General features: G+C 43.2%; 1 protein-coding gene across 1 annotated transcript in view; it reads left to right on the forward strand.

The window, feature by feature from the left end:
• Positions 1-14,836, forward strand: part of PPP4R1 (protein phosphatase 4 regulatory subunit 1) — a 70,798-nt gene that overhangs the window by 29,681 nt on the left and 26,281 nt on the right. Inside the window, exons 4-9 of the mRNA XM_054381606.1 lie at positions 6,417-6,559; positions 8,356-8,502; positions 10,452-10,559; positions 11,284-11,349; positions 12,702-12,860; positions 14,372-14,502. Of these exons, the coding sequence (XP_054237581.1) occupies positions 6,417-6,559; positions 8,356-8,502; positions 10,452-10,559; positions 11,284-11,349; positions 12,702-12,860; positions 14,372-14,502 (754 nt within the window). The remainder of the gene's footprint in view (positions 1-6,416; positions 6,560-8,355; positions 8,503-10,451; positions 10,560-11,283; positions 11,350-12,701; positions 12,861-14,371; positions 14,503-14,836) is intronic.

Genomic DNA, 14,836 nt, shown 5'->3' on the forward strand with positions numbered 1-14,836 from the left:
AGCAGGTGCAGATTGGTCTCTTTTCCCAAATAACATACCACAAGAGGAAAAGGCCTGAAGTTGCACCAGGGATGGTTTAGATTGGACATTAGAAACAATTTCTTCCTCAGAAGGGCTGCTAAATCCTGGAACAGGCTGCCCAGGGAGGTGGTAGAGTTACCATCCCTGGAGGGATTTAAAAGATGTGAGAGACATTGTTAGTGGTGGATTTGGCAGTGCTGAGTTAGCAGTTGGACATGATGATCCTAAAGGTCTCTTCCAATCTTAATGATTCCACCGTTCTGTTTTATCCTGTAAAATTGTTTCCAAAGTTACTTGACAAAACAGGAGAACCAGAAGTCTATTGTCACTTTCTTGCTTCATTCTCTTGGTTTTGCTTGATTAGGAAAACTCAGTTCAGTAAAATTCTCCATCTGGAGAACACACAAGACCAGGCAGAATGAAAGAAAATACTAACGAATGAGGGAAGGAAATAGCAGTTTGCATCTGAGATCTAATTTTTTTTATCTTGGTATTTCTTTTTTTTTTTTTTTTTTTATTTTTCCAGATTGCTGGGATTTGGGTTTGTTTATTTTATTTTTTTTTTCCTAGCAGCCTCCTACTTTAAGACAGAGACTTGTGCCTTCAGGAGACAGTTTGGAAAGAGCAGCACTTAAAAATACTTCCTCTGCCAAACAGAAAAATACTGTGCCAAGCAAATGTTACGGAGAACCTCACTGCACACAGTTTGCCTAAAATAGAAACTTCAAAGTTTTTATGTGAAGCAAAATCCCCCACCCAGATTTTGTTTATACTGTGTGAAATCTTGGTCCTGGCTGTCTTGTATAGTGCAAAAAAATATATAATACAGATGTATTCCCCAGCTGGATGAGCTTATGCCTCAAGAAGCAGGACGTAATGATTTTAACTGATTCTTCCATGTTCTGTTAAGTGTGATGATGACCAAACCATAAAGTTGGTTAGAAACAACACGAGTTTAAACTGAAATGGCAGACTGGTTTTTTTGACTGTGAGGGTCAAGGAACACTGGAACAGGGTGCCCAGGGAGGGTGTGGAGTCTCTTTCTCTGGAGATACTCAAAACCTGCCTGGATGCGTTCCTGTGTGACCTGCTCTAGGTGATCCTGCTCTGGCTCAGAGGTTGGACTAGATGATCTTTTGAAGTCCCCTCTAACCCCTAACATTCTGTGATTCTGTTTTTTTCACTGTCATGTCACTTCCTGCTGGAACCTGTGTTTGGAGCTCCTCCAGTCTAAGCTAAAAACCAAACTGAGGAATGGATGAAGGGAAGGAGAAAGTACTGTCTCCTAAGTGGAAATTTTGGGCATTATTGCTTGGCTTTTTAGGAAGTGTAATGAAACAAACAAAAAAAAAAAAAACCCACATGTATACTGTAAGCCCATGAGGCTGCAACATGAGTCTCTGTTCAGTACACGCTGGAACATATGGGTCAGCATTTGGAGCAACTGAGCTCTTATCTAAATTGGTAAGCTTAAGGTTCAGGTTTTTGCACGGCAACAGTAATTGCCCAGAAGAGCACAAATACCTTTTTGATGGTGAATTAGGGTGTTGCATTACACCCCCCGCTACCTGCACAGCACTCGTTTTGTTTGTTGGTTGGAACTAACCTTCCTAGGATTGCAGAGCCACGTACTTGAAAGTTAGGGAATGTAAGAACTAAGGTGGCTTTACAGTTCTAATTCGTTCCTGGGCATGAATTTTTCAAGTCTTCAATTGCATCACCTCATCTGTGTTCATCAGAGAGCCAGAACTTACTGAGAAGCTCAGGAAGAAGAGGGCTCACTTTACGTGAGCAGCTCTTGAGGCTTGTCAGGTGGCTGCTCTATCAAGTGGTACATAATAGATGAACCCTGTTCTGAAGAAAGAAGTATCTTAGGTTTTTAGTACTCCTTGCTCTCACACTGCAGTGCTTCATAAAGAATGTAAAAATTCGGTTCCACAGAAAACCTGCTGGATTTTTGGTGGGTGAAAAGCTGGATGTGAGCCGCCAATGTGCACTCACAGCCCAGAATCCAACCATGTCCTGGGCTGCATCCCCAGCAGTGTGGGCATAGGTGGAGGGAGGGGTTTCTGCCCTTCTGCTCTGCTGAGATCCCACCTGCAGTGCTGGGTCCAGCTCTGGAGTCCTCAGCAAGGGAGAGACATGGACCTGCTGAAGAGGGTCGGGGTCCTCAGGAGGCCATAGCAATAATGTTGGGGCCATAACCCCTCTGCTGTGTGGACAGGCTGAGAGAGTTGGGGGTGTACAGCCTAGAGAAGAGGAGGCTGTGAGGCGACCTTCTTGTGGCCTTCCAGTACCTAAAGGGGAGCTGTAAGAAAGCTGGGGACAGTATTCTTATCAGGGCCTGTTCTGACAGGATGAGGTGTGATGGTTTTAAATTTAAAGAGGGGAGATACAGACTAGAGAGAAGGAAGAAATTATTTACACTGAGTGTGGTGAAACCCTGGCCAAGGCTGCCCCGAGTGGTGGTAGAAGCCCCATTCCTGGAACCATTCCAGTTTATGTGGGACAAGGCTCTGAGCAACCTGATCTAGTTGAAGGGGGGGGTACTGCAGGGAGATCGGACTAGATGACCTTCAGAGATCCCCTCCAACCCAACCCATTTTCTGATTATATTGATTTGGGGAAAGAAAGCTTTACCATTACTTTACCAGTGGGTGGGCAAAGTGTGGAGGTGTCAGAGTCAAAAGAGCACCCATCCTGAGTGCCTAGTGTCTGGAGCTCTATATGTAGCTCTTGATATGCTTAATACAGGGCTCTTGTTTGCTTTGATTGTAGTGGTGGTAATTCTTCAACAGGAAAGACATAGTTTGTGGAGTGCAGTCAGATAGCAGTGTGCAATTACTTGGTGAAGAGTTTGGCTTGAGCATTTTGTACAGCTTCATGCTAGATGAAGGAACCAATTCAGTTGCTCAACATTTTGCTTCTTCCACTCTGTTTTGATGGTAATACCACAATTAGCAGTCCCAGTGTGCTCTTTCTCACCATGACTTGCTTGCTTCCATCATCAGATAGTTATGCTACTTGAGGGAAATGTGTTTGCACAGGGAAACCAAGCTAAGTGGCAGCTCTTGCTGTTTAATCGTGTTGCTAATCGTGGTGGGGCAAAAGCTGCGTCAGCCAGATCAGTTGCTTGATATGGTTTGTTGTCTGGCTGCATGAACAGTTGCACTGTATCATGGAAGCCACAGATTTTTGGTTTGGGAGGGTGGGATCTGCCTAAAGCAAATTCAGAAACAAATTCAGTTTAAGCTCTGCTGCCAAAGATGCAGCCTCAGCGAAATTCATCTTCCTCACTCTCCTTCCCCTCTGCCCCCTGCCCCCAAGTCATCTTCTCCTTGCTGCAAGAAATGAAACAGGAGTCCTAACAATCAAGAATGAGATCCTAGAGATAAGGGTTGTGACAGAAGCCTCTCGTACCCTTAGATCATGTCCTGGGCATGTCTTCGAATAGCAGCCTTACTGGGGAGAGGTGGGAACAAGTCCCTCCAACCCTGGCATTCAGCCCTGATTCCAGTTTCTTGTCCAGCAAGTTCCAGTTTCCTTTCCTTTTAGTCTTCTTTACTCACCTTCCAGTCCTCTGTCCCTCCTTGCCCAGACAGATGATTCCTTATTCTGCTGTTGCTCATCTGCAGCCTTTTCCAAAGAGTTGTTCTTGGGAAAGGGGCTGTGCAAAGTCTGTCTGCAACGATGATGACTCATGATGGTGGCTTTATTCATCTCAAAACATGCTCAGCAAGAAAGGACTCTTCAGTTTGTACTTGCTCTGCTCTCTGTTGGCTACTAGGCAGGCACAAACGAAGGGTATTTTTAAGGCCTATTAGCTGAGCCACCTTTGGCCAGGTTTTCACACAGATGGAAAAAACATGTTGAGACAAGAGGTAAAAGGACTCCTTTGTCTAACATTCTTGAAGCCAGTCTTCCAGAAGTGAAGCTGCCAAACCTTGTCAGATTTCACAGAATCCGAGCAGGGTGGAGGGTTCTAAGGGACCTCTAGACATCATCTAGTCCAATGCCACTACTAAAGCAGGGTCACCCACAGCAGGTTGCCTAGGAATCATGTCCTGGTGGGTTTGGAATCTCTCCAGAGAAGGAGACTCCACAGCCCTCTGGGGCAGCCTGCTCTAGGGTTCCAGCACCTTCACAGAAAAGAAGTTTTTCCTCATGTTTCAGTGGAACTTGCCGTGTCCTAGTTTGTTCCAATTGCCTCTTGTCCTTTCCCCTGTTCCTCATTGAAAAGATTCTGACCCCATCCTCTTGTTCCTGCTCTTTAGCTATTGATAAGCATTGAGAAGATCCCCTCCTGGTCTTCTTAATCTTAATGCTCTCTACAACTACATGAAATGAGGTTGGAGTGAGGTTGGTGTTGGTCTCTTCTCCCATGTAACCAGTATAGGATGAGAGGAAATGGATTTAAGTTGTGGCAGGGGAGGTTTAGATTGGGCATTGGGAAATTTTTTTGTACTGAGAGAGTGGTGAGGTGTTGGAACAGGCTGCCCAGGGAAGTGGTGGAGTCTCCATCCCTGGAATTGTTCAAGAAGCTGTAGATGTGGTGCTTCAAGATATAGTTTAGTGGTCATGGTAGCTGGGTTACTGTTGGAGTCTGATCTTAAAGGTCTTTTCCAGCCTTAGTGACTCTGTGATTCTCTTCTCCAGATTAAACAGCCCCAGGTTTCTCAGCCTCTCCTACTCAAAGAGATGCTCCAGTTCCCTCAGTATCTGTGTGGCCTCTGCTGGACTCTGTCCAGTAGTTCCCTGTCTCCACTGAACTGGTTAGCCCAGAACTGGATACAGTACTCCAGATGTGGCCTCACTCAGACAGAGTAGAAGGGGAGGAGACTCTCCCTTGAGCTGCTGGCCACATGCTGTTTCATGCACTCAGTTCACTATAGGAGGAAAACACAGATGGTTTTGCCCACTTTGCCTTGAAAGCAACTGATAACCTTTGGTTGAGAAAACCTCATCCTAAGGAGGAACTGCAGCTTATCCTATCTTGTGTTCTACTTTGGGGCTACTTTGGCAAAGTTGTATAAGGAAGCCAAAGTTGAGTTACAATGATAGGAACTGCAACACAGCTTTAATAGCAGGAGGTGCTGCTGACTCCCAGGAAAAAGTTAGGCTGAAATTAGAAACTTAGACGGTGAATGATAACTTCATGTTCATAGAACCATAGAATGGTCTGGGTTGGAAGGGACCTCCAAAGGTCATCTAGTCCCACTCCCTCTACAGTCAGCAGGGGCATCCTCAGCTAGATCAGGTTGCCCAGAGCCCTGTCGAGCCTCACCTTGAACATCTCGCAGGGATGGGACCTCAACTACCACCTCCCTGGGCAACCTGTTCAGTGTTCCACCACCCTCATAGTAAAGAACTTGTTCCTAACATCCAATCTAAATCTGTTCTCCATTTTGAAGCCGTTGATCCTTGTCCTATACTTCAGGCCTTTGTAAACAGTCTCAATCCTGTAGGCTGCCTTCAGGTACTGGACAGTTACCTGCCTGTGCTTTTCATTCCATACAAGCTTCAGGGTGTTTATGAGGTACAATCTGCTTGTGTTTCAGAATCTCTGAATTTAAATAAAAAGCCTTTGTCCTCTGTGTTCCTGTTGATGTTTTGGGAAGATAAATGGAGCAGATTGGAAGAGTTATTGGTGTATCTGGGAATTCATTTTGTGTTTTGAGACTTTGTCAACAATTCATTAATTTACAGAGGATTTTGTTGTGCGTTGCTGTAGGAAAACTAGTTTAAAGTTTGTAGTCAACAAAATGGAGCCCAAAGGCATTTCATAGAATGCTTATATCAGAAGGCACCTTGAAAGGTCATCTAGTCCAACGTTCCTTCAGACAGCAGGGACATTTCCAGTTACATCAGGTTGTTCACAGCCCTATCCAATCTCACCTGGAATGATTCCAAGGATGAGGCTTCTCTTACCTTTCTAGGCAACTGGAGCAGTGTCTCACCAGTCTCAGCATAAAAAAAAAATCCTTCCTTTTCTTTAGTCTTAATCTCCCTTCTTTTAATTTAAACCCATCATCCCTCGTCCTGTTGCAACAGACCCTGCTAAGAGAACTGTCCCCACCTTTCTTGTAGCCCCCCTTCACATACTGAAAGACTGCAAGGTTTCCCTGGAGTCTTCTCTTCTCCAGGTTGATCAACCTCAACTCCCTCAGTGGATTGTCTCAGTCCAGGTGCAGCACCTTGCACTTGGCCTTGCTGAAGCTCAAGAGTTTCACACAGATCCACTTCGTAACCCTCTCCAGGTCTGGATGCCGTTCCATCCCTTAGGTGTATCAGCTGCAACTGCAGTTTGTATGCACAGGACCATAAAAAGCTCATTCTGCCAGTATGCTTCTAAACATTGATTGTTCTTTCTTTGGTTTTATTTTGCCCCCTGACAGAACCAACAGTGCGGGCAGAGCTGATGGAACAGGTGCCTCATATTGCTATGTTCTGTCAAGAAAACAGACCTTCAATCCCTTATGCTTTTTCCAAATACTTACTGCCCATTGTGGTACGGTACCTCGCAGACCAGAACAACCAGGTGAGTGTCTGGTTACAAATAGTTTACTGGATGGTTGAATGTTCCTGGTGTGATGCTGAATTGGTGTAATTTAGCATCATACATGTGTGTAATGCTTCAGGGTAAAAAAAGTTTTTTGAACAGACATGAAGTACATGACACTCTGAACTTCAGTTAAAGAAAATTTCCAGCGTTTTTCTTCATCTGAGTTGATCTGTTCTCATGTGGGGCCTTTTATTTGATGTTTTATGCTTAGGAAGAAAATCAGTTGTTTTGTTAAGTTTACATAATTTAAAAAGTAGTCATGAAAAGCTGACTCTTGGGTCTAATTGCATTTTATGATTCTACCAGTTTACTCTGCTCTGGTGAGCCTGAAGCAGAGAAGGCTCCAGGGAGACCTAATAACGACCTTCCAGTACCTGAAGGGGCCCTACAAGAAGGCTGGAGAGAGACTGTTTACAAAGGCCTGGAGTGATAGTATGAGGGGCAATGGTTTCCAACTAGGGAAAGGCTTATTGGGTGAGACAAAGGCTGTGGATGTTGCAGAGAGGTTGGTGCTGTTCTCACAGGTAGTTAGCAATCGAAAAGAGGGAATGGCCTCAAACTGCAGAAGGATAGATTTAGACTGGACATTAGGAAATTTTTTTTCACAGAAAAAGTGGAACAGGCTGCCCAGGGAGATGGTTGAGTCACCAACCCTGGCTGTGTTTAAAGGTTGTTTAGATGTGGTGCTTGAGAGTAGGGTTTAGGGCTGAACTTTGCAGAGTAAGGTCAATGGGTGGACTTGGTGATGCCAGGGGTCTTTTCCAACCTGAATGATTCTATGATTTTAGGCTTCGATTTGCCACTTTTCCCCTTGCCCTTTCCAGACCTGTTTTTCTTACTTGCTGTTTTGCTAACTCATAGCATAACAGAACGGGTTGGGTTGGAAGGGATCTTAAAGATCATCCAGTTCCAGCCACCTTGCCATGGGCAGGGACACCTCCTGCTAGACCAAGTTGCTCAAGGCCCCATCCAACCTGGCTTTGAGTCCTTCCAGGCTTGGAGCCTTTACAGCTTCTCTAAGCAACTTGTTCCAATGCTCACCATCCTCCTGGAGAAAAAATTCTTCCTAATGTCTAATCTCAATCAAGCTGCTTTCAGTTGGAAGCCATTACCCCTGATCACCTGCACGTCTTTGTCCTCTTGATAGCAGATTTAATGATTCATCATATTAACCTCTGTTGATACTCCATGGTTTTGTCTAGTGTGCTCCAAAGCAAAGACCTCCCGAGTTGTTCTCAGCATTGCTACACTGCAACATGAAGTCTCTTACTTTTTCCTTCTTCTGATGCATCCAGTTATTAATGGTTATCTTATTTTTGCACAGTCTATTTTGAGGTGGGAATAAGCAAAATCATGTCTCAGAATTAAAAAATAACCCAAATTATTCATTGTCAGCCAACTTGTTAATCTCAGAAAAAGAATTTGTTTAAAAAAATCATATTCCTTAGAACTTTGCTGACGATTAGTTGCGGTGCCTTTCTTTGTATTGCATGAACTTTGCCACAACTGCTCTTTTTGATACTGCTGTCCCATGTTTTGGGAAGTAGGTAGAGACTTCCATGGCAGCATTTGCTTAGTTTACAATATGCAGGTGTTCTTGGGTTCAGAGATAGTTTGTTTCAAACATGAAGTGTTTGCCAAAGAGCTGTTGGAGCACTTGTCCTCTTGCTGAGAACAGTTAGTGTGGCAGCTTCTAAAAAAAGGGGTATTTAAGCAAAAAGCCAAAAAACTCTCTACAAATTCCCTGGTTCAATTTTGTCTTTTTGTGGTAGGTAAGAAAAACAAGCCAAGCAGCATTGTTAGTTCTGTTGGAGCAAGAGCTCATCGAGAGATACGATGTGGAGACCAAAGTGTGCCCTGTTCTGATCGAGCTGACAGCTCCAGACAGCAATGATGATGTGAAGACAGAGGCTGTGGCTGTAAGTATCAACATTTCCAAGTGACAGAGTATAAAGTTTGCTTGAACGTTTGATATTGCAACAGTGGTCATGTGTAGTGAACAGGAAGCTATCTGTGGGACAGCAATGTACCCTTGTGGCCAGGAGAGGTCTAGGGATGTCCTCCCACTCTACTTTGCCCTGGTGAGACCACACTTGGGCTACTGTGTCCAATTTTGGGCTCCCCAGTTCCAGAGAGACAGGGATCTACTGGAGAGAGTCCAATGGAGAGCTACGAGGATGATGAAGTGACTTGAACATCTCTCCTATGAAGAGAGACTGAGAGACATGGGGCTGTTTAGTCTGGAGAAGAGAAGGCTGAGAGTGGATCTTATCAATGTCTATAAATATCTGAGGGTGGGTGTCAAGAGGAAGGGGACAGGCTCTTTTCAGAGGTGCCCAGTGATAGGACAAGGAACGACAGGGACAGATGGAACATGGAAGTTTCCACCTCAACAAGAGGAGACAGTTCTTTACTGTGAGAGTGACAGAGCCTTGGAAGAGGCTGCCACAGGTTGTGGATTCTCCTTCTCTGGAGACTTTCAAAACCATCTGGATGTGTTCCTGTGTGGCTTGCCCTAGGTGATCCTCCTTTGGAAGGGGGCTTGGACCTGATGATCTCTAGAGGTCCTTTCCAACCCCTAACATTCTAAGAGTTGATGATCCATGTGGTATTGAAGAGAGAAAAAATACTTTTTTTCTTTAACTTTTCCCATGTTGTGTTGCTCTCAAGTCAAGGTTAGATGTAAATTCATTAGGATTAATTGTATTAACTCCTAAAGCATCTGATTTGTTGGCTTTTTAGTTTTTTTCAGGTTTATTTGGTTTAGAGAAGTTTAAGTTGTCTATGTGGAAAATTTTCCATCAGTGGAAAATCTTTAGTGCATTAATTGTGTTGCTGTGTCTGGTTTCTTTTTATTGATTTGGTTTTTGTTTTGTTTTATTGGACAAATAATAAGCATCTGAGTTGAATAATTCATGGGTGGTTGGTGGTTTGCATTATACATGTCTTTAATAATTTAAATTATGAGGTGTTGAAGTAGCATAGTAAGGAAATAAGTTATAAAGGAGAAATGGCAGCAGATTTTATACTCATACTTCCCTTGATGTTTCTATTCTTACATTTTATATAGATGCTGCCTGAGTGTCTTATTTTCATTTATTTGTTTTCTTTTGGCTTGAAAGAGGCCTCATTAATATTTTACTTTTGTAATGTGACTCGTAAACAATAAGCAGGCCAGTCAATATTGCATTTGGCACCAAATAGTTGGACTCAATGATCTTAAAGGTCTTTTCCAACTAAAACAATTCTAGAATTCTATAATTCCAGGACTTTTCTGAAGAAGCATATAAATACATAAGGGAATAAAATTTAAAGCAGGATTGCTTTACCCGTCTTCATTGTTTTGAAGATACTGAAAGTCTATAAAGGTTTCTGCAGCTCATCAATCCCCTTGAGGTTAGAAACATAAGAATTTGTTACAGGAAAATGAATTTAAGTAGTTCTGCTTAGGAAAATTAAAATTCTTTTAGATTTCCTCTGGTTTTGAAAGTTCTAGTAAAAATCAGGATGAAAGAGCAGAAAGATGGGAAAGCTGTCACTTTCGTTGGTATGAAATGTTTTTTTCAGTCATTTGATGTCAGGGAACAGGTTGTCCAGTGAGGTGATGAATGCCCCCTCCCTAGAGGCATTCAAGGCCAGGTTGGATGTGGCCTTGAACAACCTGGTGCAGGGAAAGGTGTCCCTGCCCATGGCAGGGGGGTTGGAACTTGTTGATCTTTAAGGTCCCTTCCAGCCCAAACCATTCTATGAATCTATGAATAAAATCCTGTGCATCAGTATGAAAAGTAAACGTAAAAAGCCTCTGCTTCACTGGCAGGGGATTGTGTGTTTTGCAAGTATCCCTGACTGGTGTCTGTCTTGCCACTAGATCATGTGCAAAATGGCCTCCATGGTGGGAAAGGACATCACGGAAAGACTTGTTCTTCCCAGGTTTTGTGAGATGTGTTGCGACTGCAGGATGTTCCACGTTCGCAAGGTATGGAACTGTCACCCTCTGCCTAGGATGAGCTGTGAAAGGAGTGTCACCAGCTCGGAACTGAGTGACTTCTCCCTGCTAGATCTTATTTGTGACATGGCTAGGTGACAGCCATGGGCATCCTTTGAAGCTCCCGTTTCCACAGAGATTTGACACTGAGGCTTTTTCCCATAGTCCTGGCATTTATTATCAGAAACAAAGAATCTGCTTCTCCTCATGATCGTGTAGATAGCCACAAAAATGTGAACACCTGTAACTGATAAAAGCATCAGCCACCTGAGCTCCTATCTCTCTGAAGGAGATCTCTGAGATGAGATGAATGGAATTAATTAATGATGTTCATTAAGATGAAAGAAACCACTACTTCATTGTGGTATTTAGGTGCTAAGGCTGTGTTTTGGGTTCATCTTGCCACTGCACAGCTTCTTTTCCTTGCTAACTGCCTTTATTTTCTCATATGACAGCACTTTGAACACGTTTTGTCCTCCCTCTCTTTCATAAGCTCTGAGGTGGTTCTTTCATCATTAAGAAAGCCTGATTGAGTTTGAAACAAAGAAAAGCATTTTAAAATTGTTTTTAAACTGTGGGAACTGATGGGGTGGGGAAGTAGCTGATACTGAGTTTACATCAAAACGTGATTTTATTGTGTTTTTTTCCCCTTTGCTTTTCTATGCTGTATTAAAACTCTGATCATAGTGGTTATTTTTTGTGTTTTGTCTGCAAGGTTTGTGCAGCCAATTTTGGAGATATTTGCAGTGTGGTTGGGCAGCAAGCCACTGAAGAAATGCTGGTAAGCCATTCCTTAAAGGATTTTTCTTTTTAATGCAAGTCTGTGTTGGAGCTAGAAAGGTACAGAAGGGCAGCTAGAATAATTATAGAGCTGCAGAACAGTTCCTGAGTAAGGAGAGACTAAAAAAATCTGTGACTCTCCACTTTTGCTGACATGAAGTTATGATTCATGTTTACAAAATCTTGAAGACACGGAGTCACAGAATAATGGGAATTGGAAGGGACCTCTGGGAATCATCTAGTCCAATTCCCCTGCTAAAGCAGAGTCACTCAGAGCAGTTCCTGTGAATACAGAACTCCCAATTGCCAATTCACACAGTCTAGAACTCAGGGTTACTTGGTTCTAGAGCTGGGAGAAGGGTTTAAATAAAACTGGAGAAAGAACTGTGGAAGTGGAGAATATTTGCAACTTCCAAACCAAACAAGGCAGGAAGGAGGCTAATCCACCCTGGTTGAAACCTCACCTGCAGTGCTGGGTCCAGCTCTGGAGTCCTCAGTGCAGGTGAGACATGGACCTGTTGGAGCAGGGCCAAAAAAAAGCCACAAAGATGATCCTAGGGCTGGAAGCCCTCTGCTGTGAGGACAGGCTGAGAGAGTTGGGTTTGTTCAGCCTGGAGAAGAGAAAGCTTTAGGGAGACCTTCTGGTGGCCTTTCAGTGCTTAATAGAAGCCCATAAGAAAGTTAGGGAGACAGCAAGACCTGTTGTGACAAGACAAGGCTTTTTGGTCTTTTCTAACCAAAAGGATTCTGTTACGTATAAAACCACTGCTCTGTTCAAACCTGGTTTGTACCAAACAACGTTTCTCTTGGAAAGAGATTGGTAAATCTAACAACAATAAATGCCTTTTTCTCTTTTTTTTTTCATTTCAGTGTGAATCTTAAAAAAAGTGTGAAGTGGTTTCTGAGAAGTAACAATTTAGTGCACCAGTGTTCCTCAGTTTTATTGCTTTCAATGTTAGGCATTTTAAAAGTCTGGGGTAGAGATGAGGTTTTAAGAACAGTGTAGAGATGAGGTTTTGTCTTACAGGTTTCCTGGGCTTAAGGATATTTTTGGACTTGGGTTTTTGGGTGTTTTCTTACATAAATCAGATTACAAAGATAGTATTTTCTTGCTGTTCTTCAGACAGATGATTTTCCTTATCTGCATCTGTGAGAGCAGCTGATCAGAAGGGTGGTGCTACTGAATGTGTGTCCTTTGTCTTGCAAGCATTCAACTTCATCTGAGGGCAGAGAAGCAGATGAAGGAAATGAGTATGAAGGAAAAAAAAAAAAGCACAAACAAAAAAAGAATTTTACTTTGAAAGAAGTACTGCCTGATAAGACTTGCAAACTCACTCACTCTGCTCCCAACAGCTGCCGAGGTTTTTCCAGCTCTGCTCTGATAACGTGTGGGGAGTCCGGAAAGCCTGCGCCGAATGCTTCATGGTTGTCTCTTGCGCAACGTCACAGGAAGTTCGGAGGACAAAGCTGTCACCCCTTTTTATTAATTTGATTAGTGATCCTTCACGATGGGTAAGAATTGGGGGGTTTTATGTCTTGAATGGCTGCCATAGCGAAAAGATTTTACTGTGATACTTTGCATAGATGTTCCTCAGCCTTAGGTGTGGATAACTTCATAGACTCATAGAATACCAGTTTGGAAGGGACCTCAAGGATCATCTAGTCCAACCATTTATGGTACGAATATAGTTTAAATGAGATGGCCTAGCACCCTGTAAGATGGGCCTTAAAACTGTCTAATGTAGGGAAATCCACCACCTCCCTTGGCAGTTTATTCCAATGTCTGACAGTTTGAATGGTGAAAAATATTTTTTTTTTCCTTTTCTTTTTTTCTTCCAGCATCTTGTTTCACACATCTCTACTCTGCTCTTGAGACCCCATCTGGAATACTACAGCCAGTTCTGGTGCCCCCAGATTAAGAGGGAGCTTATGGAGCTGGTGGAGTGGGTCCAGAGGAGGGTCACAAAGATGATCATAGGGCTGGACCAACTCCCCCTGTGGGGACAGGCTGAGAGAGTTGGGGCTGTTCAGCTGGAGAAAAGAAGGCTCAGGGGAGACATTGCAGTATCTGAAGGGAGCTTACAAGAAAGCTGGGAAGGGACTTTTTACAGGAGCTTGTGGTGATAGAACAAGAGGGAATGGATTGAAGCTTGAGGAGGGAAGATTTATACTGGATATTAGGAAGAAACTCTTTATTGTGAGGGTGGTGAGACACTGGAAGAGGTTGCCCATGGAAGCTGTGAATACTTCCTCTGTTGAAGGCCAGGTTGGATGAGGCCTTGAGCAACCTGGTCTAGTGGAAGGTGTCCCTGCCACGGCAGGGAGGTTAGAACTAGATGACCTTAAAGGTCCCTTCGTACCCAAACCATTCTATGAATCTATGAATCTCAAGCAAAATTCTTAGACTGCATAGTTTGTCATTGGTTGTAGAAGGTCCCTCACATTTTCACTGCACCATGCGAGAAAAAGCTGTGTCAGTGGGATAGCTACAGAACTACCTTTGACTTAGCATTGCTGAAAATCATGAACAAAACTGGAAAATAAGATGTGATTTAATTGTATTTCTACCAGTTCCCTACCACCACCTCCTTTTTTGGGGGGAATAGGGGCAGTAGAGCGGGCTGGTGGTATTTATTGTGGGTTTGGGTTTCTTTGGGTTTGGTTGGGTGTGCATGGGGTGTTGGATCGTTCTTGTTTGTGTGGGTTTTTTTTTTTTTTTTTGTGTTGGTTTTGTTATGGGGGCTTGGGACCTTTTTTATTTGTTGTCTTGAACATCTCCTCTTCAAACCTGGATAAGTTTACTGTAGAGCAGATTCAACTGGTTTTACCCTGCTTTTTCTTACCTTGGTTTTCACTTACCACTTTCTGCTTACAACTGGATGACTCTTGCCAGATAAGAGCCTTTGCTCTTGTTTTTCTGCTTATGGCCTTTCCAGTTCCTAGTAGTAGGCATTTATGTTTTACATGCCAGCAGGATTTATATCTATGAATAGTATTTTCTCACCTTGAACCTTTTCCACCAGGTGCGCCAAGCTGCTTTTCAGTCTCTGGGGCCTTTCATATCAACTTTTGCTAATCCATCCAGCAGTGGCCAGTACTTTAAAGAAGAAGATGGTAAAAACCCAGAAGATTGTGGTTCTGCACAGGAGAACAGGTAAAGAATTGGCTAAATACAAACTTTTGTTTGTTTTCCTTGGTTTTCTTCTGTGTGAACTGCAAGCTGAAAAAAAAACCTTCCTGTCTAAATCGAGTGTCATGGTAAATTAATGATGTGGAACTTCTCATCTATTTAATAGACCTCCAGAATTTCCAATTACGTGGTAAAAATACATGACATACCTTAGGATAGATCTTCTGTGAGGAAACAACTGACCTGACAGACAATGGAGGGCAGTGCATATAGCCTACCTAGGCTCAGTAAGACTTTTGACATGGTCTTCCATAAAAATCCTCATAGAGAAGCTGATGAAGTATGAGCTGAAGGAGCA

This window comes from Indicator indicator, chromosome 6 (assembly GCF_027791375.1).
Source record: "Indicator indicator isolate 239-I01 chromosome 6, UM_Iind_1.1, whole genome shotgun sequence".
Classification (NCBI taxonomy): Eukaryota; Metazoa; Chordata; class Aves; order Piciformes; family Indicatoridae; genus Indicator; species Indicator indicator.